This window comes from Lycium ferocissimum, chromosome 5 (genome assembly GCF_029784015.1).
Source record: "Lycium ferocissimum isolate CSIRO_LF1 chromosome 5, AGI_CSIRO_Lferr_CH_V1, whole genome shotgun sequence".
NCBI classification, from domain to species: domain Eukaryota; kingdom Viridiplantae; phylum Streptophyta; class Magnoliopsida; order Solanales; family Solanaceae; genus Lycium; species Lycium ferocissimum.
In genome coordinates this window covers 29,154,799-29,182,320 of record NC_081346.1, presented here as the reverse complement: position 1 = coordinate 29,182,320, position 27,522 = coordinate 29,154,799, and the positions used below count along the sequence as shown (strand labels likewise).

General features: G+C 34.4%; 1 protein-coding gene across 1 annotated transcript; it reads left to right on the top strand.

Annotated features, from left to right (window-relative positions):
- The first annotated feature begins 2,189 nt into the window (after nucleotides 1–2,189).
- Nucleotides 2,190–8,603, top strand: LOC132056654 (ATP-dependent Clp protease ATP-binding subunit CLPT1, chloroplastic-like). The gene is made up of 6 exons (XM_059448938.1): nucleotides 2,190–2,473; nucleotides 2,778–2,813; nucleotides 3,256–3,365; nucleotides 3,507–3,686; nucleotides 8,023–8,150; nucleotides 8,222–8,603. Exons 1-6 carry the CDS (start codon nucleotides 2,262–2,264, stop codon nucleotides 8,252–8,254), a joined length of 699 nt encoding a protein of 232 aa, XP_059304921.1. The 5' UTR covers nucleotides 2,190–2,261; the 3' UTR covers nucleotides 8,255–8,603.
- Nucleotides 8,604–27,522: the final 18,919 nt, after the last annotated feature.

The following is a 27,522-nucleotide window of genomic DNA, read 5'->3' as shown; positions in this document are numbered from 1 at the left end:
CACTTGTTTTTTCCTCTTTTTGGAGTCATCGGCATCTGCCTTGGAGCACTTTGTGACCGTTCACTGCGGGCTCGGGCTAATGTTGTAGCTGCCATGTAATTTGGCTAATCAGCTACAGGAAAAGAGTTAGTCGAGTTCCTGTTTAAACTGTTAACATCCTCTCTATGGGAGAGACGAGTCATCCGTGAAAGGTGTGGCTAGAAATCATCTCATTAAGGGTAAAACGAAAAGTTTATAATTATATTGTTACTGATACAGAAAGGTGTCATTCCTTTGGGGACTGACCAAAAAGAAAAAAAGTATCACATAAATTGAGACAGAGGGAGTAGTACACACTGTTGAAAAAAAAAATCAATATTGTCAAAATACAGCTTTGAGTAACTTAGACGTGAAAGAGTTAATTTTCTGTCAATGATCAATGTTGTCGTCACATAGTGACTTGTTTGTCGAGATCATAATAATTGAATATCGTCTGAAACACTGAAGACAAACTATCAAAGTTCAAACCTACGGAGAAAGATACTTTCTACTTCTGTCACCATTATATTTTGTAGTTGTATACAAACAAATAAGTTGGTATCATCTTTTCTCACTTGGTTAATAGTCATTCTCTGATTTACCATTATGTGTTGTTGTTGTTCTTGTTGTTGTTTGTGTGTGTACATTGTTAATATTGTATTGAAGATAAAACCCAATGCAATAAAATAATATTTGAATGATAACAATCTTGTAATAAATTAAATACTCAGTTTGAATTTTTCCTTGTCTTCAGATATTTCAGAAACACTAATTAAATGTCAATATGAGCAATGTTGGCTACAGTTCCAAATGTTTCACGTCTTAAAGTTTCTGCCTTATCTTTAATAAATTGTAGCCTACTTTTTTTTGTTTACTGTTGCATACATAGCAAGTATATTTTGTAGAAATTGTACATAAATTCCATTAACATATGCCTTTGTTGGGATGGCTAGTAGATGATCATTGTCAATTTGAATAAGGAACTCAAGATTTTCTTAGCTAACTTTGAATATTTAGTCTTAAGCCATGCTTGTCTAGTTTATAACTTCAGACTTTTGGGTTGGAAGTTTTCAAACTTCAGACTCGTAGGTTTGGAGTTGGATGCTAACTAAACCTAATTTACCTAAAGATTTGAAGTTTGAAATTGCAAATTCGTAATTTTCAACTTGAATCTCACAAGTTTGAATTTGACGTTGAAGCGTCTAAACTATAAATCTTTTAAAACTTCTTTATTCTCGAATTTGATTCCTAAAATGGCTAAACTTGAAAACCTTCATTATTCATTAAATATGGGTCCTAAAAATGGTTATTTTATGCACTTTCTCCCTTTCTGAAACCTATCTTACAATATGTAGGAAATTACACTTAATGACCTTAAAAATGAGTTATTTTAACTGTTGGCCCTACTTTCTCTATGGACAAACTTTCAAAAGTCAAAAGTTTTGTTCTTATTAAATTTGAAAACTTTCCCCTGGAGTAACTGAGGTCAAGAGTTCAAAAATTTAAAGACCACCCACCTCCAAAGTCATTTTTAAGAGAAAATCATTGGATAGCTGCATTAGGCCCATGTTATGGTTGCGTAACAATTTTTTGCGCGGATTTACCTTAATTTTTGCCCTTCGGTTAAAAAGGTGGCTCAAAATACCCCGAAATTCTAGGTTCGAACAAAAAATTCGCAAGGTAAGGTTTTGCAAAAAGTTTGTCTTATGGGACAGAGTTTGCATTAAGGCATACCTAAAGTCTGCCTCATGCGGCAGACGTTGCTTTAAGGGATAACTAAAAGTCTGCCGGATACGACAGATTTTGTATTATAAGGCAAACTTTTAGTTATGCCTTAAGGAAAAATCTGCCTGTTTCGCGAAGTCTTGCCTTATAATTTTTTTTTATTTTTATGATTAAGTTGGGCTTCAAACCTAAAATTTAGAAACATTTTAGGTGAAGGACAAAAATTAAAGACAGCGATTTTGAGAGGCAAAAATTAAAGACCACCCCCAAAAGAAGGATAATCGTGCAAATTGCCCGTTGGGAAATCAGTGTGAGCTCGGCCCAAATATCATTGTTCCCTCGTCCTCTTCAAGAGTGTTATCTTTCCCAGTTCTATCCACCTCACTTGAAGCTTGTACGCTACTAACATTCTTAATCACCACATTCATATCTAACACCTACAAATTCTGTACTCAAGAGGAAGGAATCAAATAATTTCTGTACTCTTGACCTCAATTTTAGGGTTTTGCTTGTACCAAATGGCGACTCACAGTTTTTCATTACTTTCAATCCAGTCTTTAACTTCGAATTCTAGCAACAGACAAAGTGAAAATAATACTTTAACCCATAAGTATTCTACTACTTCTTTTACTGGTGTAAAGCTTTTGATTGGGCCACAGAATTTGAACATTTTTAGTCTCAAAAGTCGCCGTTCGACAGTGGCAACTGTTGCCTTTAGCCTCCCAACTGCGTAAGCTTTAATATTGCTCTGTGTCTGGCTTTCATATTACTCCCTCAGTTTCAATTTGTTCTGTCTTACTTTCATTTTTAGTCCGTTTGAAAAGAATATCTGTTTCCTTTTTTCCCCGCGACATCTTTAAGACTAGAAAATCAAATGGCATTTTGGTACATTCTAGGTATAGTTTATGACTACAAAACTCTTATTTACTTCTTAAACTACGTGTCAAGTCAAGTCAAAACCAGATAAACAAATTGAAGCGGAGGGAGTAAATTAACAAAAGTTTTGTTTGTGATTTTTGGTTTTTGCTTTGCAGGAAACCAGAGAGACCTCCTTCTGAGAAACAGCCCAAGTATGTTTGCTTAGTGACTTTCATTAGTCTCTTCAATTTATATATTACGAAATAAACAGTGGTTTTTCTGCTTCATAATATTACAGAGATTGATCAATCAAGTATGCCTCAATCCCAGATTGTTGGTCTTTTAAATGGTGATGCATCAAAAGGAAGACTAAAAATGGTTGAAAATTTGTCTCTCAATAATTTTATTAAGTATTGAGGGCTTTAAATAGCCAACTTGAAGAAAGAAAATCTGCATATTTAAAATTCAAAAGTCTAAAATATCTCAACAAATCTAATAGAAAATTCAAATTCATCCTAAAACTAACTAACTTATTATGCTAAAAAATTATTGCAGTAACTGAAAGCAAATTTCAACAAGATCAGTTGGGGTAGGATTTATGAATTGTCTTTATCCATTTGATTTATAATGTGAAATAAGCTTTTGAATATTCAGATGGTCGGCAAGAGCAATAAAGGCATTTACAATGGCTGAATTAGAAGCAAGGAAGCTCAAATACCCAAATACTGGCACTGAAGCTCTCTTGATGGGCATCTTGGTCGAAGGTTAGCGTCAAACTCACTGTATGCTGCTGTAGAAACTATATTGACTCCTGGTGTGGCATGTGTGTGTATGAACTGTATTTTTTCTACTAGGTTAGGAAGGTGGTCTTTTGAGTATGAATGAAGAGAGATTTGTTTTGCTAGGAACCAGTTTGGCTGCCAAGTTTTTGAGAGCAAATGGTGTAACCCTTCTCAAGGTGCGGGATGAAACTGTGAAGTTGCTTGGAAAATCCGACATGTATTTTTTCAGTCCAGAGCATCCTCCCCTTACTGAACCAGCTCAAAGGGCTCTTGACTGGGCTGTCGATGAGAAATTGAAATCAGGTAATATCCTTGCTTTCTATTAGAAGACTTATATATCATTTATGGATTAGTCCAGAACAAACCCTGCTACGAGTACACTATGCACATAAAAAGCTTAAGATATAGCAGACTTACTTGAATGGTTTTAACAGTAATCAGCTCTAGATAGTATACCATTTTCCACAGTACATAGACGTGTATGCATAAGGTCTTAATGACAAGAATTAGAGGAGGTTTAATAATATTTGTAAATAAAATCCTCTTAAAAAAGGGATAATACATAAGATCCCCTCTAAACTATAAACGGATTCCCAGTTACGCGCTCAAACTTTTCGAGGGACCTATTACCCCCCTAAACATCTTCAAAGTGGAATTACGAGGGACCTATACCTCCCCGAACATCTTCAAACTGTATGTTTACCGCCCTGAGAGGCCTAAACCAGATTTAAATTGGCAGTGTAATGCATGCGTGCTGCCACATGTTCTCCATTACTCCTTTTTTGTAATTTATGTGACGGACTTTCCTTTTTAGTTTGTCCCAAAAAGAATAGTACCTTTCTATATTTGGAAACAATTTAACTATAAACTTCTCATTTTATCTTAATAGGATAAGATGATTATAGCCACACAAATATCTAAGTTTCAAATATTTTTCTTTCCTTATTAAACTTTGTGCGCAGTCAAAATGCATCATATAAAATGGACAGAGGGAGTAACTTTTTTTTTTTTTTTTTTTTTTTCTTTTCCAAAATATGATTTTTTTGCTGAGGAGGTGGTGGAAGGGCAAACCAAAATGGTTGTAACTCCAATGGAAACATGATTTTCTTTCATTTGCACTATACCTTAAACCAAAATGGTTGTAACTCCAATATTCCTTTATTTTACTTGCACTATATCGTAATCCAAATACCAATGTACGCCCCCTATGCCACTATGATATAAGCGTTACTTTTGTTATAGTTCCTTACATACTCTCTTCTTCGTTTCATTTAACTGCACTCTATACAACATCCATCAATATCTCTTCTCTTCTTCTTCTTATCGTTGTGCATGTGCAAAAATATCTTAAGAATTCTCCGTTAACCCAAACAAAATATCTTAAGGGGAACTTCAATAATTGAGCATGGCAAGATGGTATGTAAGTAAAGAAGGGTAGAGGAGTGGGCCCATTATCCTCGAGTTTCGAAGGCCCCGGTTGGTTCTATGATTGGCCCTAGACGAATTTCTCAGTCATGCAAAAAATGGAGCATGGCAAGATGAAGGCTAAAGATAAGGTGTATGTTGTGTTTCATGGTAACATGCCCGTTTTATACCATTCATGGCATGGGTGTGCGGAAATGGTTTGGAGTAAAGAAGAAGAAGAAGAAAATGAGAAGCTATGTTAATGGGTGCTGCATACAAGAATCAGATAGCATCAACCGTTTATTCCTCCACTGTCAAGCTGCCAGAGACATTTGGAGTATTTTTTTAACCTTTTGGGGGTGAGCTGCGTAATACCCCATACCGTTAAAGAAACATATTTTAGCCGGGGTCTCTGCAAAGCAGGTAAGGCTACAAAACCGATATGGAAAATGGTACTAGAGCATATTGGAGCTCTGGGAAGAAAGAAACCTTAGATGCTTTGACGGTATCACTTCCCCTCTATACAAATGTAAGGCTAGATGCTTAATGAGTTTTTTTTTTTTTTTTTTGGTGTAAACTTGATCATGGAAATAGTCTAGATAAATTTATGGATTTTGTTAGCTCCTTGAACTACTACTAGTAACCACAGGTTCATCGCATACGAGCTACCTTTTTAGGTCAGCTGATGTAACTTTGGCATCCTCTGGATGTATTTCAATGAATTTTCTTACTTGATCCAAAAAAAAAAAAAAAAAAAAAAAAAAACAACTAAGCTTCACTTTAACCTTTTTCCCTTCTTGCTTCAACCATATTCCATGTGTGTTCTATTCCAAAAACTGACACATCAAATTCAGATAAAAAGAATAACGCAGTTTCCGGCAATAGCTTTCTTCCCACAAGGATCGTCAGATCTTTTCAAAGGGGAAGAAAGGTTTTCAACCCAAACAAAAATTCCAAGAGAGGAAAGAGAAAAAGGAGGAAAAAGAATTTATTTGTCGATTGCTATATCAGCAATCAAGGTGGTCAAAATTCCACTTCTAAAATGTTAGTGGGTGGGGGTGATAGAGATTCCTTGCGAAGTTTGAGCATTTAATTGGAGATTCCCTCGAGGTTTAAGGGAGGATTTTATGTATTATCCCAAGTGGAATGTCTCAAACCTGTAAAATTACTGAAACTTATGTTAGAGCCCCTTTATTATTTCGTTAATGTCCATTCTGAGATAGCTCAAACTCAACCAACAGAATTAGGTGGATATATCAAAACTTCAAAGTTTCTAACCCATCAAATAAGAAATCCACACCTATAAGCTTGTATAAGATATATTTAAGTCCTTGCTTCTTCTTCTTTTCTGTAAAAAAATGAAATCATGTCATAACCCACTACCAAATTGTCCATCAGTGAAGAAGTACTATGCACAATATGGCTAGAATAAAGCTGATTGATTGCTGCAAGGAAGACTCTCACTTCTTCCTGCAAGCCACATTGAGCTAGCCATGAGGCATGAGTGCGACATTTATAGGATAACTTGCCAGTGCTATCCACAATATGGCTAGAACAAAGCTGACTGATTGCTGTTGGGAAGACTCTTACTTCTGCTTGTGCTCCACATTGAGCAAGCAATGAGGCTTGAGTCTAACATGTATAGGCCAACTCGCCTTAGGAAGTAACTTCAGTGGCATTGAATGTACAAATGACAACTGCTTTCTGGAGAGGTGGATATCAGATATGTGAAGTTCCATCTTACTACCTCCAAATAGGCAGATACTTTAAATCTTAGTTGTGTGACATCTGGAACTTGCTCCTCTAGTCATCGTGATGGAAACTTAGCAGCTTTAAAGTTATTCAGACTTCATAGGGTTTTCTAGTTGTCATCTTTTAGATTGGCGACACCTATTAGTTGGTTGGATATTGGTGCAATTGAATCCTTTTTATGGACCTAATTGAGGGGTGTAAGTGCGATTAAAGTAGGCTGGACCGAAGAGGGTTACAACATGAAAATATTGACTCAAGTACAATTTCTTGACATTCCATTAGGATGCGAAGTTGGTTATCTCAAACAAAGTCCTTGTAATAGATTTGTAGTGGTTGTGTGCTTACTGCTTAGGTTGCTCCCCATTAGATTCCGGCAAGTCTTGTTGATTGATCACACATGAGCTGAAGTGCTGGTAAAAAGTGGTACCACAAAATAGATGTAATGGCTTTGGTGGCTTCTGTTAGACACTGTTTTTTCTTTAATTGTTTCATACCAAATCAACGGACTGTACCAATGGAGCAAGACCATCTCAAACAGTTGTTTGAAGATTATACTTTTCACGTAGTTTCATTTCATATGACTCTATTTGATTGAACATGAAGTTTAAATTGCCCTTCAACAAAAAGTGTCCGATGATCTCCTTAGGTTGCATGTGATGTGGACAGTCTCTCAAATAACCCTTGTACCTTTCCCATGCTTGTGGCAGCGATTCAGAGTCTTTCTGAGTAAAGTTAGCAATTTTCCACTTGTATCTTATGTAAGTTGTAGTAGAAATCAATTTAAAAATTAAAAGTAATGGTTAAAACTTAAAAGTTTGATAGTTAGTTTCGTATCAAATTAAAAAATTTCTGAGCTTAAATTTAGTATCAGTTGAAGGTGGTAAATACTTTTGGATATTTTAAAATGGAAGAAATGTGTAAATTAGGATATCCAGAGTATTCATGTGTCCTTTCACCATCTCAAAGTAATAGAACTATATCATCTCACAGATCTTGCCATCTTTAGATTTTCTGGCTGTAACATGCGCCACTGGCACTTGGGAATTTCCTGAAAACAGATTTTCTAACTCTAACCACGTCTAATCTTTTTTCAAAAAAAAAAAAAAAAAATCAGATTTGTTGCATCAAGTATCCGATTCATGTCGAGTCTATGTTACCGAGTCAGTCCTTATGCGACATACGCCCGTGGCAACCTTGTTCACCTGTTTCCTTGCAACACTATGATCATCTAATATATAAACTGAACTGATATTTTTATCCACCATTGTGGCGCGTTATTATGGCATTGATAAGTTTTGTGAAGAGGGTGAAACACCTTAATTTTAGAACGATTGCATAGCATTTGAAATGCATGGTGAAGCTCACAGAAAAGATAAACTGGATGCCAACATTGAGCTAAAAATGTGAACTCAGGCTCATCTAACTGGAGATATGGCAGGTATCATTAGACTCTTGTTTACATGTATTTGTGATGAATTTGCAGGTGAAAGTGGGGAAATAACAATAGCATATCTGGTTCTTGGTATTTGGTCAGAAAAGGAATCAGCGGGACATAGAATAATGGCTTCACTTGGTTTTGATGACGAGAAGGCTAAAGAGTTAGCCAAATCTGTAAGTTCCGAGCTGGAGTTGTATTGCTATTAGTTCGTCAATGCGGTCCTGATATATTTTCTTGTTTGCAGATGGACAAGGACATTGAGATGAGCTATAAATAAGTACTGCTGGAGGCACAATCAATAGAATCATCCTTTTATCACAATCTTCAGCTAATTTCTGCTGCAGACGAGCTTAGTAACAAGCGTTCATGGCCTTGTAGCAATTTTACCCCATGCACAATGATTTCTTCTCCTCTTTTTGGGTGGAAGATGTTCTGTAATCTAAACGGCTGGAAAATTAACGCCATCAATTTTAGTGCTGTAGTATTCCCCAAAATGCAGTAGTCTTTTCGACCCATTTTTTTTTTTGGCTTGGGGAAGTGTTTTCTTTTTAGGTGTAGAATGTTTTCCGTTTAAAGTTTAAACCTGTATGCAATGATGATGCCAGACTAACATGGGGATTCGTGTGCCTAGGGGGCAAAACTATAACTTGATTTTTTTCATTTTACTGATGAGAGCAAATCAAGTGAGGTTTGATCTAGTAATACAAGTTCCTAAAAGAAGTCAAATATTTTAGTTTAAATATTTCAGCTTGGACTAGTAAATTCTGAAGAGAATTCACAAGCTTACATATTGTCTCGTAATTTTCACCCACGATAGCTTTATGAATGGTTGCATGCAACGATAACATTGCCTTAATCTCAAGATAGTACCGGTTATATAATTATGGAATGACAGATTCATGTTGGTTGTCGATCAATAAAAGGGATTTTAATTAAATTTCCTTTGTTGAAATTTTTTATGTGCAAGCAAAAACATTTTTTTACATACGTATATAAACTTTTGAACTTTCTTGATATAAACTAAGTTTTCAATCTAGTTGATCGCAAAGGTAGTTTAAAAATTGCTTTAAGTCACATGAAATTTTTTGAATTCCCTTGTTAAAATTCATGGCACAGCAAGTGCTTACAACAATTCTTCTTCTTTATCCGGATTTGAAACGGGCAATATAAGCAAGCTTTTAAACGGAAGTATGAATTGTTATATGATTTTTTTTCTAACTCAAACACCCATAAAGATTTAGAAAGTATTTTCTCAACATCGAATGACCTACTTTGGTGTTTAATGGGAACGTTTGACATATCTATTGACTAATGTTTTATAGATGTGCTAGTGGTTGCAAAAACCAAGTTGAACGAACAAGGAAGATAGCAACATCAAATGCACAAGCTAACATTGGGTCCTTGTGTGCTGCTGAAGTTACCGCTCAATCAACGGAGTCGTTTGGACATTTTTTTTTTTCACAAAGAAAATTCCCAAATTAGTGGTATGGCTAGCAAGTTATTACAAATTTTCAGATCCATCTGGAAGTTGGATTCAAGTTTGAGAAAGTGTTGCAAATCAGTTTTCACTAAGAAATTACTTTGGGGAATTCTCAATTTTTCAAATATTGCCCCAGAAATTAGATAGAAACTCCATCTTTATATCATTTATCTATATACCCAACTAATTATAAGCTAACCACTTTCTCCTTCGATAAAAATCGAAAATGCATTTAGGTTTATAAGCACGTTTGATTGTTTATTTCAGGTAAGATCATCGAGTAGGGCTGATTTTGATAGGTTTTAAAAATTGTGGACTATAAATCATGTTTCATATATAATTTTTTAAAAGTACATCTAGACCTAAACTTAATTTCAAATATATTCTGCGAAAAATGATTACGAAACACAATTTATCTTCAAATCAAATTCTTTCAAACTAAACAATCTTGTTAAGAAATACCTTCCCAAAAATTCTCTCTTCTCTCTCATTTGTAACGGCTTTTAACGACTATATTTTGTACGGTGACCGAGAAATTAGGGCTCCAGCATGGATTCGTTGACTGCTCCTGCACCGGAGAAATCACACAGCCCTCCTGATCCAACAACTTCCAATCACAATAACAACACAGAATCATACAAACACCCTTCATACGCTAATGCCATCAACATTGCTCCTGAAATTCCAAAGAAATTTGGCGATCCTAATGTCAAATCCCAGTACACTTCTCATAATGGTGTGCCGACAATCATTTTCAAAGCCAAGGATTTCTACGAAACTATGGTAGCGGAATGCATACTAACTATAGTTGGTCGATTCTTGAAGGCAAGGCCACAAATTGAGAAGATTAGGGCAGCTTTTGTTGAGAAAAGTACATTAAAAAGTACCGTGACTATCGGAATATATGATAATTATAATGTTTTCATAAATTGTACCAATGAAGAGGATTATGCCTCTATTTGGCCCAAAAGAGTTATGACTATTCTAGGAATGCAAATTTGAATGACCAAATGGTCACAGGAATGGAGACCAGAGATACACAGTATTATTGTACCAGTTTGGGTCTTACTACCCGAACTTCTTTTTCACTGTCACTCTTGGTACTATATTAGGCAAATTCTCGGACCTATTACTTTGGATAATGCATAGGTAGAACTCATCCAAGCATAGCTAAGGTGAGAGTTGAAATAGATCTCTCAAAGCCTAGAATCAACAAGGTGTGGATTGGAGCCAAAGATGAGAACTATCCTTTAAAAGGATTTTATCAAAAGATTGAATATGAGGCCATGCCCAAATTTTGCACTCATTGTAATTTGCTGGGACATGCTATAGATGAATGCAGAGTTTTGGAAAGGAAGAAGAAAAAAGAGGAGCATAAGAAGGAGGCTGGAAAAAGTAAGGAGGAATCCAACAATACTAGTTTAGAGGTTAAGAATGATGGTAATATCAGTGAACATGAACAAGAGAGCAGTAGTGATGTGGAAGAAATTAAGAATCAAGAGGCGGAAACAAGACCAAAAAAAGTAAGAAGAAGAATCAATCTAAGACGAAAGTGCAACCTGACCAGAAAGAGAACGAGAACAAAAAAGACAGGGAGGAAAAAAACACTACTCAAATGGGACAAAGCATCAAACAACACCATAAACAGGGCAAACAAATCCAAACAGAGGAGGAAAAGAAAGCAAAAAAGGAGGAGGAAGAATGCCCTTAGAAAAGTTCTTAGAAAAATGAAAGTTGGGAAAGAAAAATAGCAAGTACATCTAACAGATACAATCATTCCTCTTGACTCTAATTCTAACAGTAGCAACAAGGATATAGGGTAGGTGGAAGAAGGAAGAGATGATTTAGCTTTTAAATCTCAAGATGGTCAACATGACAACAGAAACATTGATAACCAGCAGGCTCCTACAATTCATGAGTCATTTGAAGCTAACAAAGTGTAACATCCCAAAAGTTTTTTTTTAAAACTAATACTTGAATTTTGATTATCATACATCCCAAAATTTGACGATATATGAATAATATTTACTTTAGATTGTGTTAAAACAAGGAAGTTTCGTGATGTTGTTATGTTTACCACTTAACATCCTCTTGATAAATTTATTATCAAATACAATAGATATGTATCTTTTTTTTATTTTATTTTATTTTTCTTTCATCCTTATCTGGGAATATATAATATATCTTATCTTATTTTTGTTTTCTCAAGAAATAAAACCCCAAAACCTATATCCTCTCATATATATTCATCCTCTAAATCAATCATCAAGACTTGCTAGCAAACAATTTCCACGATTGAGATGAATAAGTTACAAAACCACGTTTTTAGACTGGATTGCGTTAATTCCTTGTATAAGATGTAGTTTTAAGTGGAAAGTTATTTCATAACCACAACTTTTGTTCGGGATGTTGTTGATGTCTTTTAGTTTGTTTTTGCAAACCACATGCTTCTTGTTAGTATTTGACATATATTTTAGTACAAAGCTGCTATTGATTTAAGATTTCTAAATATCTACTTTTATTCAAAGTCTATTTTTCAATAGAGACGGTGTATAAATTTGTTTTGATGGTTTAGGGTGATTTTGATTTCATGTTTAGCGACGTCTTTGAAACCATTTAAGTAGATTTTGATTGTGTATTTAAGTATATATTTTTGTACAAGCTAAGAGGAATTGTTTCATGGACTTTGGTTGGTCTATGGAGTAGATGATTTGTGTTGGAGTATAAATATTTATTTACTTAATTTGGCAATTTAAGAAACGATTATTTATATTTTTACTATAATTATTGGATTTTTTTACGGCGTTTCATTATTCCATCACTGCAAATCATTATTTTTATTACTAGGTGTCCTTATTATTATTATTATTATTATTATTATTATTATTATTATTATTATTATTATTATTATTATTATTATTATTATTATTATTATTATTATTATTATTATTATTTATTATCGTTATTATTATTATTATTATTATTATTATTATTATTATTATTATTATTATTATTATTTTCGTTATTATTATTATTATTAGGTATTATTATAATTCGCATTATAATCATTTCGCATTTCTTACCATCTTATGCACACGCATAGCATTTATTTCCGCACCGTTAACTCTCGAAATATTATTCATTACGATGTCATATAATTTTATCCGAGCATTAATAAATGCATATTTTATATTAGATAACATTTTAATTTAGACATTAGTCCTAAAACTATTTGGGCTAAAATCCTAATCCGTTGAACTCAGCCCACACTCATTTAATCTACCCAGCTCATATCTTATTCAGCCCCCTACCCAGTCCACTTACCCGTAACCGACCCGGCCCGGTTTCCCTCTTCACAAATGAAACCACTAGGGTTTCTCTTCAGATCCGCCTCCCCTCTTTCTCTTTCCTCTTCCTCTCTCTTCCCTTCCTCTTCGATCTCTCTCGCTCCTTCGTCCCTTTTCATCGACCAAGAACGGCAAATTGACAGTCCCCTTTCGCTTTCCCGCATCTTGCATGGCCATTTTGGGAAAAATCATTAATGCTTGTCCCTTTCCTCGTCAGTTTTCAGCCGTTGAATAGGGTAAGGTTTTGTTTCCTTCTCCTTTTGTATAAGAAAACAATTAATGAGTTTTGTTCGTTATGAGTCCAGATCTTTTGTTTGTTTGTTCCTTTTCACTTTCGGGGTACAAAAGGTTTAATGGTTTTTGTTTTCTTTCGGCGTGTTTCTGATCGACGACAAAGAATAGATTTCTCAACGTTTTCGATTTGAAATTTGGAATCTTAAAGCCCGCTCAATTTTAACCCAAAAACCCTAGCTACTTTCTATCGCTTATGGATCAAAAAACCCGAAAATATAAGTCTTTGGTCGCAGAAATTTCCTAGAAATTAAGTTCTGGAATCGTAAAATACTCTTTAAAGATACTAGTTTTAATTTTTATTTGATATCGTCCCAAAAAGAAACAACCTAAAAATGCTAAATCCTGTTCTGTTTTAGTTTTGGGTGTTTGTTTAAGTCCGAGTATACACAAGTTCAAATTCGAAGTGTTTCGAGGTATATCGGAAGCTCGAGCCCCACTTCGCTGCACTCGAAAGAGGTAAACAATCCTTCTTTTAGTTAGTTTTCATTTCAGTATAGGCAGTTTAGTAGCACTGATGTGTTCATGTATGTTTCGTTGTTTAGCTGATTTAGTTCCAATTTAGTAGCCCAGTAACAGCTGTGTATGTTTGTGTCGTTTTAGTTAATTTAGTTTTGGTTAACAGTGTTTATGTGATCGTATCTTGATTTGGTGTTGCTTGGTTTCAGTTTAGCAGTGTCGACATGTTCATATAAATTCATGTGTGGATGATTAAGTTAATATTGTTTAGTTTTAATTTATTAGTATGCTCATAAATGGGATCTGTTCTACTTAGTCACAGGATATGGTTTAGAGAGCATGTTAAGTCAGTCTCTGTGTATTCTAAGTCTAAATGATGGTCAAAATGTTATTTAGTTTCACGACGTCATTTTTAATCTGCTTGTGCCTTAGATATTGTTTTATTAATTCTTGGTTAATGTGACTCAACATGATTCAGTGTGTATTCATTTACCCTCCCCCCTCCCCTTTTTTTTGGTCGATTATCATCCCAATCTGTAGGATAGTATAGTACATGTATTCATTGGTTGTTTGAATCTTGGCGCTGGTGGTAATCTAGTTAGTATGACCAGTGTTTCATTTTACCGTTGAATCATGTAGTTGATAATATTTCGAACGGTTCGGTTGTGTCACCGTCTTTGTATTAACCATTAAATTGGCTAAGTTTAAGTGATGATCCTTGAGAATGTCAAAATAAGGTTTAGCTTAGTTTGTAGCTTTAACTTAAATATATCCTGTCTATCTTAAGTGCAACGAACATCCCTGTGTTGGCCTGTAAATGGATTCAAACAAGTTTGTTATTGGCAAAGTCTGTTCTGGTTCGCTGCATGCTTAAACAGAATCTATGTATATAAAAAATAGAATTGGCAAGGGTCTGCTTGGCTGGTGAACATGAAACTGTTGGCTAGTTGTTTTAATACCAAAATTGATTTAAAAGAGATTGCTTGGTTGATATTTTATTTTTCCCTGTTAATGTATATAAGGAGGTAAATTGAAAGATATTGATCCTAAAGACTAGGTTCTTTCTTGCTGGTAGTTAATTGCTTCCGCTGACACCATGATTAGATTTGTCCCCTATAAGTTTTTAAAGTCCTTTATCGAGTCAAAAGCATGTGATTCTCTATGTGAATCTAAGTAAATTTGAACCTTCGAATTGTCCTTTTAAACCTTAAAAAAGTAACATGTCCCATGTTAGTGTGAATTGATCTTCGTATGGTCATCGTTCTATTCAACTTGCTGATTATTGTAGTGCCTAAAGATCTCTTAATATATTCCTTTAAGATGGGTAAAGGTGTTTGGTTCTACTCCTTTAAAACCAAGTTGGTATTCGGCTGAAATTTGTAATGAATGCTTGAAATTATATATGGATGAAATGTGCTAAGAATGAGTGTCTAGCCTTTGTTAGATTTTATTCTTTGTCTCATTCGTATTGAGTTAGAATTGAAAATACTTACTTGAAATATCATTGGTCTAAAGAAGCATGTCAATCATATTAGATCCCAGTGATTATGTGTTCTGTTGACTGACTATGTTAAATTCTTACCCATGTAAGCACGCTGTATGTTGATCTAAATATGTGTTGGGCAGATTTTCAAATTCTTTACGTTGATCACGTATTGTGAGTGCTAAAACTTTGTCCTGCATGCATTTCTTTAGTTGACTCGTTGGCTTAGCTTTTGAAATTATAGTCTCTGTCAATTGATGCTTGTATGAATACTAATCCTTTTCCTTTTCATTTTATGCATGACCACCGCATACGAGTCCGAGGGACTCGCTCTTCTCCTGAATTCGGTGTTGGGCTAAAAGCCCAACGCAATCTGTTATCTTCTGACCACTTTGAATGCGCATTTTGACCAAAACATCTTGAGCCCACTCCCCAATGACATAATGGCCAAAATGGCCGAGCCCATTTATTCACGTTTCTTGCCCCTCTATTTTACTCTATTGCATTCAACTTGTATTGTTTTGACTAACACTTAATTTTATTTCGTCTCTTAGTTTAGATGAACCTTAGAGAATTTAGAGGGGTTTTAGTTTTTAATGGGTAGTTAATTTAAGAAAATTAATAATTAGTTCCGTAGGTTTCATCTCCTTCTTTTTAAAGTTATTTATAGTATCTATAATATTTACTTTTAGAATAATTGATTTTCAATAGCATAAATTCATATTTTAGAGTTAAAGAAGTCATACTTTATTCTTATTATCTTGAAAATTTTAAAACGCCACTAACACGCAAATAGGAAACTAAAGAATATTTTGCAAACATTCTTAAGGTTTCTTCAAATTATGCATATTTTTAGCCAAACACAATTAAATAAAGAGAAAGAAATTCACGTCCTTATAAAAAAAAAAGTTAGATCTAGTTTGCATCTATCTTATAATACCATTTTAGTCAAAGTTCGAATTTGCTAAAACCTATTACTTATATGCAAATCATTACGTTTTTTTGAATTTATTTTCAATGGTATTTAAAGTTTGCTTTTTTACGCAAATTGCTATATCTACTACAAATCTTATTTCAAATAACATTATTGTATTTCTATTTGAGCATTAACAATATTTGCAAGCATTTCTTAAATACTTCTTACTGTCATATTCTTTTCTTCAAAACCTTAGCAACATTCATGAGTTCTACTTCAAATAGTATTTTAAAATCTTCTTTTATGCAAATTATCATATTTTCTATAAGTCTTCACTTTAGATAGCGTTATTATATTTTAAAGGCTTAGCAATATTTGAGGTCTTATTTTAGAATATCATCTAAAGAATTCTTTACACAAATTATCCTTATTTGAAGATAACATTGCTATTTTCATTCAAGATTTTAACAACATTTATAAAACTAGACGGCGTTATTATATTTCCTTTAAAACCTTGATAAATTGTACAAGCTATTTTCTTATAATTTAAGCACTATATTTAATCTTAATTAGTTAACCTAAGTCTGGCCGGTAAACCGTAGTTAACAGATCCTAGAGGATGCCTAACGCCTTCCCTTTAGGATAATTAGAACCCTTACCTAGAATTGAAATTAAGCAGACTACTAACGGAGGTTTAGTTAGGCTTTACCTTAGTTAATAAAAATAGGTGTCCTAATTCACCATTAAATTAATTAGGTGGCGACTCCTCAAACTAAGCAATTTAAGAATCTCCAATATGTTGTACTCTAATTTAACCCGGTTAAAATGGGGTATAACAATTTGAACTCCTCGAGTGTGGTAGAACTTGTTGTGTGGTAAAACACCAAGGTTTGTGTATAAATTTGAACTTGGAATATCTCTATTTTCTGGAATTTTGAAGTAACTTGATGTGTTGGTTCCGTTCTCCTCATCTTATATCATTGTATGGTTATTGTCTCAAGTATTGCAAAATATTTGCTAAATCGCCCACTTGTACGAATTGCTTGATCATTTTGCATTCTTGTTGGGAATTTGTCCTTCTTGTTGCGGTGAATTTGTCACCGATATCGACATGCCCTTTGATTCGGATCTTGCCCATCTTGACTTTGATTTACATTTCGTCTTGATGATGGACTTTTGTCCATTTTCAAGTATTGGGGACTTTCAACATGACTCTTGATTCTCTTGATTATTGGGTGACCCTTCCCGATTTGGGGCTTCGGGTCCATCTTGATATTGATTGTGCTTGGTGTGATGGCATGACGTACATATGAAATTCTTTATTTGACAAACTCTCTTGAATTGAATTATAAGTTTTCTTGACACTTGAGCCTTCAAATATTGGACATTTGGAAACTCTTCAAGGTTTTGATATACTTGTTTACTTAGACTTATTATTATTATTATTATTATTATTATTATTATTATTATTATTATTATTATTATTATCTTATTGAGCTACCTACGACGGATAAGGGAATTGGAGAATCTAATGGCTCCAAGCCCAAAGTTTATACGCCACTGCTTTATGCTTAGCGATAGTTGTTTTCTATCATAGGTAATGTTCGGGAGGAGATTTGAAGATGGCCATTTGGAGTAGACTTTGGGAGCCTTAGTGAAGATCACATATGCATATGCATCTAGGTCTTGTAAAATTTTGGGGACTTGTACATATGTCCGTTTATGTATGAAATTTTGGAGGCTTGTTGGACACAAGACCATATGCTTGTAACTTGAAATTGGTGACTTGTTTTGCCAAGTCATTGATTTACATTTTGCCTTGTAATTATGTACAAAGGAAGATACTAGTTTTCTGTGATAATCGCAAGTTTCAGTTTCGTGTATCTTATGGACCTGCAGTAGTGTTGATTTGAAAATATAATTTCAAAACGAAGTTTCTTAAATGTGTTGACTATTTGAGAAGGGCGTTACCATTTTAAATTGATACTCTGATATTGTATTTCATCTAAGAAATGTTTCAGAGGGTATAATGGAAAAAAAAAATGTTGCACTTTCAACCCTTTTTCGCATGGGCCTATTTCCGCTATTAAATATTTTTGTGAATATCTTTTGGCATAAATTTCTTCTAAATGTTGGAAGTGTAAAATTAGCTTTTGTTTCGTATGTGGCGTCCTTCCAAAAGGGATGCTACACAAAGAAAAAGAGACAGGCACCACAACCACTACCATATTCAGTCAAAATGATCAGCATATTGGAGACTACATGCAACAGAAAAGTCAAGAAGATAAACTGGAGGAACAAAGTGATTCTTCAACTCCTCCAGGATTTGAAAATACTAGGAAGCTCAGGAGGTTCTGAACTCCAAATATGCAGAGAAACATGCTCCAAATATGGTAGATCCTGGTATCATAGAATCATCATCATCATCATCAGAAGAAGAAGTGGCAAACAGTTGTTGTAACACCTCTTGCATTTGGGCTAAGGTTTGACTCGTAAGACGGGGGCATAATGAACCCAATATGAGTAGTGTAGATAGGTGTTTGAAACTTAATCAAGTCATAACAAGAGTCCTTGGGCAAAGTAAAGTCGGAAGCTACCCTACGGAGCATGTTTTCAAGTGAGTTTGCATCAGGTCTCACTTAACGTGAGCGTATAGAAAAATATATATAAGGAATTTGGGAAAACTTCCTCATGAAAGTTGTATATTTTTTAAATACCTTACAAACGGTATATTATGGAGGTCAAACGAACATCTGTACAAAAAGTTATGTCCGTTTTACTAAAATAGTGATCTGCCGACTTACAGCAGAATTTACGGGCCGTAAATTTTTGTTCAAAAATCACAGACACTGTTACTGATTTATGGTAGACTATACGGGCCCTAAAATGGGCCTAAAGTGGGCATAAAACAGGTCCAACAACAACTTTAAAATTTCATTTTAAGGCTTTTTCACTTCATTCTTCACATCCCCAAGCCCTAGAATGACCATTCTCTCTTTTCCTCATCCTCATACATCAAGGTAAGTCCCTCCCATGTATTCTCAAGTGAATTTTAATGATTATGCATGAATTCTAAGCGAAATCCTATGTTAACAACCTAGGGTTTTCAAGAAAACCCATCTCAAGGTTCAAGATTCAAGCTTTTGGATTTCTTCTTCAAGATACAAACTTTGTTGGAAGTTTTGGAGAGATTAAGGTATGTAGGATTTCTATCCACGTGTCAAAACATCACTGTATTTTCCTACGCCACGTTCATCCATGAAAACACGAAGTTCCATAAACATAGGGTTTCTATTATAATTCATGATAACCCTAGGTTACAAGTATCATGCTATACCATGTTTGTATTACTAATTAGTTATTGTATTCTTGACATTCCGTTTTAGTTGTTGAGAATCCATCCGTAATCTATGAATACCTATGTCTTGAATTATATGGATCTTAAATGCAAGATATAAATTATTATGTCTATTTTCATGAAATTCTACATGTTTCCATGTTTTCATACAAGTTATACTATATACCTATATTCATGTTATATTACACTCATGAATCATGTTTACAACCATGTTTATGTAAATGGGCTTCTAAGCCAATTCTATCCATGTTCATGTTTTGGGAGTTGCATAGATTACCGAGAAGGCTCAGACAGCCTTAGACTATGTATGAGCGTAGGATAAGGATCGCTCCGCCCAGTTGAGACGATTCCTTCATGATTACCCATTGCGGGTTATTGAATCCTTTCATGTCATGTTCATGTCTCGTACCCCCGCAAGGTATGAGATGACTTAACAGATCGGGCAGAGATCAGACGCAACGTGCTCACGTGGTGGTTACATGTCGGTTATACTAAGACTCTCTCACTTAAAATGTTTTACTATATATATTCATGTCACATGATACTCATGTTCATGTTTAGCTTACAGTTTCAATTTCAGTTTCAGTTCTATTATTTCATGCGGCATGTTTATTTCATTCAATTCCTCTACATGCCAGTGCAATTCAAATGTACTGACATCCCTTTTTTATTGCCTGGGGGCCTGCATTTCACAATACAGGATTGATTTACAGGACGACGGATATGCTCATTAGAACTATTGCTCGTATCAGCTAGTGGTGAGCCCCATCTCATTCGAGGTTTTATCTTTATTTACTTCATGTCAGTTATGTAGTAAAGGTATGCCAGGGGTTGTCCCGCTAAACAGTTTAGCACTCAGACTCGTGTCAGAGGTTTCATAGACTAGTTCAGTTATGTTATGTCAGATGTTCAGAGTCGTCTAGCCAGTATTGGCTCAGTACTTAATATATTTTTAGATTATTTTCGCATCATGTTTAAATAGTATTTTCATTAGTATTATGATGACTCATGTTATTCAAACTATCCATGTTTTAAAGTGTATTCCGCATCATCTTATATCCTATGTTGACTCAGCAAGCCATGTGGTTCGCTCGGTCACATGCAGGAAGGCCCCAAGTGTCGTGTTGCGCCTAAGCCGTGTTTCGGGGCCTGACAGATTAATGCATTCTCCCCAGGAGAACAAGATCAAGAACAGGACCAAGATGAAGTCAACAAGTTAATACAGACAGTTATACAAGCAGATGGTTTATCTCCTAGAGGAACAAACATGGTGTAGCGTGTCATATTTTTTCCTATTCGCATTTGCACTTGCCTCATTTAAAAAGAAAAGAGTCCCGGGGAAGTACGGTTGTCAATCGTACCTTAAAAAGGAAAAAAATATACTTCTACGTAATGGTGCTCTAAATGGACTTATTTTTAGAGTCGCCACCTAATTTTTTAGGAAAATTAGGAAAAACCGAGTCGAAAAGGGTTAATTTAAAACAATTATTTTATGATTATTTTAAAAGAAACCTAATCTACACAGAGTCTAGGTAAGGGTTCTGGTGATCCCCCGGGGAAGGTGTTAGGCACCCCGGTATTAAGGATCCGCTCAATTGCGGTTTACCTACGGGTTCTAATAATATGTTTATATAGATATAAATTGGTTTGTGATAAAAATAGTTTCTGTTTAATATTTTCGCAAATAAATATTAGTCATTTATGCAAAAATAGCACATTTCAAGAATCAAAGTGGCAAATTTTTTTCCAAAATTGGGCGTTTGGGGTGTCGGATTAGAACACTTAGGCTAATACCCGAAGGCTCTTAGCCTAAGTATGACCCTACATAAGTCCACCCAAAAACGGTTTTGAAAACGAAGCATTTGAGTATGGAAAATAGTTTCATACAAAATAGTTTGGCATACTATATAATTCATATATAGACCGTATATTATAAATAATTCGATTTTATTCTACTTAGTCAATTTGATCCTTTTTTACCAATTTTATACAAGTTTTAGATGCCAAAATATGGTCTAAACAGTCCCAGTCTTGTCTGAGTAGGTCCCAACCCACAAGTCTTTAAAATATAAATTTCAGTCCCATAGTCTCTCGATTTAGGTAGTTTTGGTCCGATAGTCCAAATCAGTCCAATTTATTCAATTTTATGTAAGTTTTATGCCAATTTTATATAGAAATCAGTTTTAACGACTCTAAATTACGCGATAACCAATTAAGGGTTCCAATATTAAATCTAATGCGCAAACAATACTTTAAAATGCATAGAAGTAAAAGGTAGAGTTTTTGGGCCGACCAAGCCCAAACGAAAGGTGTTATGCAATTTCAAATCCAACGTAAGCTCCTTTTTGTTCCGAATTTGATTGACTCGATCTAGATACGTAGTGGGCCTCGTACAAGCCCACCAACGATTTTTGGGGTCAAATGCAAAAGGGTATACAAGTACATTAGTATGCATTCAATATTTAAACTTAGCACGAAAATTAGACTATAATTAATTATTACAAAGCCAAGAATAAATTACGACTCTTGTGCTAAGCCCAATAATTAAAAGACCTAATTTGAACAATTCAGTGGCCCAAAAGTAGGCATAAATCAACTGAAAATAGTTTCACAAGGCCAAGCCCATTTATTGGCCCAACAGCAGTTTCATCTTTCAATTTTTCTAAGTGTAGAAGCATGGTATACACATATATACCATTGGTATACCACTGACATACTCCCTTATCTTCTTTAAAATTTCTAAGTATAGAGATTGTGATATACATCGATATACCACTTAAATACAATGCTTTTCTTTGAAGTTTACCAAGTATAGGCAACTTAATATACCTGATATACCTCTCATATACCTAGGATATGGAGGGCAAAACCACCAAGAGGAGCATACCCTCTTATATCCACCTAAAACTCATATTATATCATGCATTTATACTCAGATTTGTACTCTCAAACTTAATAAAACACAGCCAAATAAACACAACTTGGAATCAGATTAATGAGAAAAGATTCAGCAAGACCAAAGTGCACTGGATAAATAGGTAAAATAAATGCTCTAATACATAGTACATGTCAATTAGCATATATGAGGACAAGTTATAGCAATGTCACAATACAGTAAAAGGGTCCCAATGTAAGTCCTAAAGTATTCATGTCACTCATTATGAGCCAAACAAGAAAAACATTAGACATGTTTTCACTTAACAAGCAAGTAGTGGCAAGAGATTATGCATAGGAACTCCAAAGTTTAGAAAAACCAGACCTTAGGATAGACATAGGTGGGAAGAAAAAAAACCATTTAGCTTCAATGTAGCATGATTCTAGGTTCATTTATATCCAGATTTTTCATAATTAGTCTCATACAAGAAGATCCAATCACAAATTCAGTTTCATGCAAATTTCAGATATGACAGGGTCATTTAAGGCTTAAGCCATTCTAATGAGTCAACTAGGTGAGTGCAGATCCACCAGAGTTCTTTTTTTTTTAGCCTTATCTCTTACTTCAAAGCCTCTAATTCTACTAAGCAGTTTCAGGGCTCATAATCAAGTAGACAATGTCATATTTTACTTCTTCAAATACTTGACATAATACAAAGGTGATCAATGCAGGTAAGTCAATACAGAACAATTAAATGCACATAAAGTTTCACACACAATTTCAATTAGTCATTTGTTTTACAAGCAAAGGTAGTTACAAGCTTATCTTTCACCATTATATTAACAAGGTTCAGATTTTAAGAGAAGAGAGGTCTAGTTCAGAAATGTTTCAAGGGTCAAACAATCAAACAATAAGGTTATGTGTATATGAGATGCAAGGAATGAGGATAGATAGGTTGCAGAAAATGCACAGGTGATCGACACAACTATTAGCAACAAGGTTCAAATGGCCAGCAACCCCTACCATGGAGATTATCTCAGTCACAAGATTCATTCTAAGCTAAACAAAGTCAAATCAATCCCAAGCAAGTCATTTTTGATGATATTCTTTACTCAAACAAGTTACATGATCAAACAATAAGGTTCTGAGCCATTTTTAAACTAGTTTTATCCCTTAAACAGGTGCAAAATATTAAGTGAGCAGTCCTGCAAGTTCAACAAGTGTTACAGGTTCAATCAAGGTCAATCATGATCAACTATTAACCATTTTTTAGTCTCTGAGCTGCCTCAGTACAAGGCAGGTCAACAACAGAATTTCCAAGACATTTTGGCCTTGTTTTATTCCCAGAATTAGCACAAAAGAAAACACATATGCAGTTAGAGTCTACAAAGGTCACACTTGGTACATGATAGTTGCCCTAGGTTCAGGATTTAGTCAAGCTTGGAGTGGATTGGTCTTGATATAAGTGATAAGCTAATGGACAAGAGTCAATGTAGTAACACACCAAGCATAAAAAGGATAGAATTATCATGAAGAGTGATGCAAGCATGGTTCAAAGACCTTATTAGACAAGATGGGAGAATAAGGTGTAGATGAAAAGACCAATTAAAACACAAGTTATTCTAAAGTAATCAGATGATCAAGTTGTAAGTTCAGCAAGGTCTTCCTTTAACAAACTTCCCAGTTTTTAGAGAATTTCTATGTATATTTGACAGTTTAAAATTCACAAGCAGGTAAAGCTGTACCATTTATTCTCTTTTAAGCACTTTAACAGGACTCAGAGAAACATTCAAATGAGACTAGATAGTCATAGAGGCACACAAAAGGGATTTCCTTACCATATCATTTATTAAACTTAGTGTAAACAAGAAGGAATAAAGGGAAACTATCCTAAAGGATGAACAAAAGTTCAAACAACTCAACACTGAGAGTCAATGTCCCAGAACACCCTAAATTCAAGACTATAGAAAGTGCAGAGAGGTTCAACACATTTTATGTTTTAAAAACCATTTTCCAAACTTAAACCAAATCTCTGCAATCATATAGGACCAATATACAAAGCAGACCTCAACAATCCCAGTGAGGTACACCATCAGGTTGTTTGTAAAGAAAAGACAAGTTCAACTTCACTTTTTGTACTAACCCTTTGTTATATAAAGAAACTTAACTATTTTAAAAGCCTCAATCAAGTTAGACTTAACTTATTCAGGATTAACCACTTGGAATAAGCCTAGAAAAATCTCCATAAAGATTAGAAATAGCACATAGTTCACAGAATGGTGAGGGAGTACTTAAAATAGTAGCAGGAATCTTGTGTCAACCCAGAATTCCATCATGCCAAGTTTTCAACTACCTATGACAAGTATATGGACACATATTTGTCCTGGGAAGATTACAAATGTAGCAGACACTAGCAGACAACCCTAAAGGGGGAAACAAGTAGGCTAAATTTCACCAAGAACCATCCAATAGACTAAGTGTAAGCTAAACACATGTGACAGGACTAAAAGCACTCAGAAATAGCAACTCTCCAAACAAATAATAGCTAAATAGAGGAGTATCACTTCAGCCTTCATTTTTTGACTAAAAACAGGAGATTGCAAGCAAGATACAAACTCAACTCTACATCCATTTACTTGTTTTAGCCTTATTACCCTATAATGAACCTTCCAAAGACTCTTTAAACCTTTTTTACACTAATGTATTCACCAAAACAAACTTAGAGATACTGAAAACAACAACATTGGGCTACACTATTTATTTTCCTTATTTTAAAATCTTTTATTATCAAAGCAGTATTAAGCATGACCATTAAACAGCTTCCAAACACAGGACCCATTTCAAATAAGTTACAAAAACTAAGAATATCAATGGACCAGTAGACACCAGTTGTACAACTCCATTTCTTTTCTTCTTTTTTTTAGTTATTTTTAAACCTTATCATCAGCTAACAGCAACAATACAACAACATCCATACACATATAAGTTCATTCATTCATTCAATCATTCAATAAATAACTTTCATTAAATATAAAACAACTTCAAAAATAGAGTGAATAAGGTAAAAACAAGAATGTTACCTTTTTTTAGGGCAACCTAAGGATCAAAGGGTAGAGATTGGATCAACCTCTCAAGCCAACAACGAAAAGAACCCCAAACAGCCTAGTTTCTTGTAATATTTTGTAATGTAGGTGTTTTTAGAGTAGTGTAACCTTTATAGTATAGTATAATAATAGTAGTATATTAATGATTTAGTATTTTTGTAGGAAGGTAAAGACTTAGTAGGATTTTTGTGCTATCAATTTTCTCAGAAAAACCTCCCTTTCAATGGTCATGAGACTTTTTGTATATAGTAGTAAGAGTAGGGTTTAGGGGCAAAGGAGGTAAAAAATCACTCCCACAGATTCCCCCTTAAATTCAAACAAATTCGAAATTTGGCAAAGGACAAAGGAATTTTTCAATACCACAATTAGTACCATGACCAATCACAAATGGTACACATCACACAATACAACAAAAAAACAGCATATTGTACCAAAAATTCAAGTAAAAATCCCGTAAAACTCAGAATCAACAGAATAGTACGCCTAGTCATCAAATAGGACAAATATCAACAAATTTTAACGGTAAAATCGCACAAGGATAGGATAGAAACCCTTAAATGGCACCTAAATCGGGAAATTCCCGCCGGGTGTTTGCTTCCATGTGATAGAGTGCACAAGATGGCTAAGGACTCGAGGTCCCGCCCATGGAAACTCTATCACAGCAAAGACCCGAGTAACTTCCACGAAACGAATCAATCGATCATATAAAAGTAAAATTCGAAGGAAAATAAACCTGTAAATCACAAGTACTCATGATTTAGAATCAAACCCCTCAAAAATCCGGCGAGAATGGCCGTGAAATGGCCATGGAGGCGGAACCCTAGTGGACGCCTCAAATCGCCAAAGAGAAGAAGGCAATATCGGGCCGGTGAAAAATGAAAGTGGGGAGGGGGGAGGGGTGAAAGTTTGTATTTTACAAACTTTCATCCCTTTTTTTTTAACAAATCCCCCCTTAAGCTTTTAAACAAAGTTAATTTAAACCCCCCTCCCCCCCTCTCTATTTAAATCAACTAATAACTAAATAATATAAACAACACATAACTGAATAAAATAGTTATTTTAAGCTAATTTAAAATTTAAAACTCGTAAATTTAGAAAATTAGCTTCAAAACGAGCCTAATATTGATATAGTTCCGGAGAATATTTAAAAATGTGAAAAATACGGTCAAAATGAGCTATAATTTATACGTCATCTTAATTAACAATTTTCTCGAGTTAAACGGATCGGGATGTGTATTTTTGTTTTTGAATTATTTTTATGAAAGTAAATAACTCGTAATTTTTTGTAATTGTCAATTTTTACAGAATAATAATTAAACGTTAATTTTTGTAAATTTCTCGGGATTTTTGAATTTCAATTTTTTTTAAAAAGGCCTCCTTACTCCGTCTTGGACTCGAAAAATTTGAAAATTAGAATACGCGTTTTATGAGGTGAAAATTAGGTGTCAACACATGGGAAAGCATATTCAACCTACTCCACCTTCCCCACCGCTTACAAGAGGTATACGAAAAGGAACAAAAAGACATTAACTAGTCTGTTTCCAATATTTAACACAATTATTTGGAATAATAGGGGTGTGAAGTCCAAAGTCGCTTTTGATAGACTCGTCAGACTGGCTAGAACTCACAAAGTTTCTTTCATTGCATTACAAGAACCTTTTGTCAATAGTTTCAGAGTACACTATTATAGAAGGAAAATTGGTTTCAACAATGCTACTACAAATTGTAGTGGTAAGATCTGGGTATTTTGGGATGATAATTACAGGTGCCAAAATGTTGATGATCACATTCAATAGTTGAATCTTCAAGTGCATCATGTAATGTCTCAAGTCAAATTTCATCTTAACATTGTGTATGCCAAGATTAAAGCTAGTGCTAAAAAAGACATAGGGGAATCTCTTAATCAGTTGAATCAGCATATAACTGGCCCCTGGGCTAATATGGGAGATTTCAATGTGATTTATGGAATCAAGTGAGAATAAGGGTGAAAGAAGACAAACTTTGTAAAAGTTTGGACTTTATTCTTGTATGGAGGAATGTGTGATGATGGATGTTGGTTATACATGAAGTGATTTTACTTGGAATACTGGAAGAAGAAAAAGGAAGAGAATTTTGAAAAGACTAGACAGAGTCATGTACAAAGACAAATAGGTGTTGACACCTAATTTTTGTTATTAACACCTAATTTTTGTTCTCCAATAATTTTATTCAATCATTCAAAATTCTTAAGTC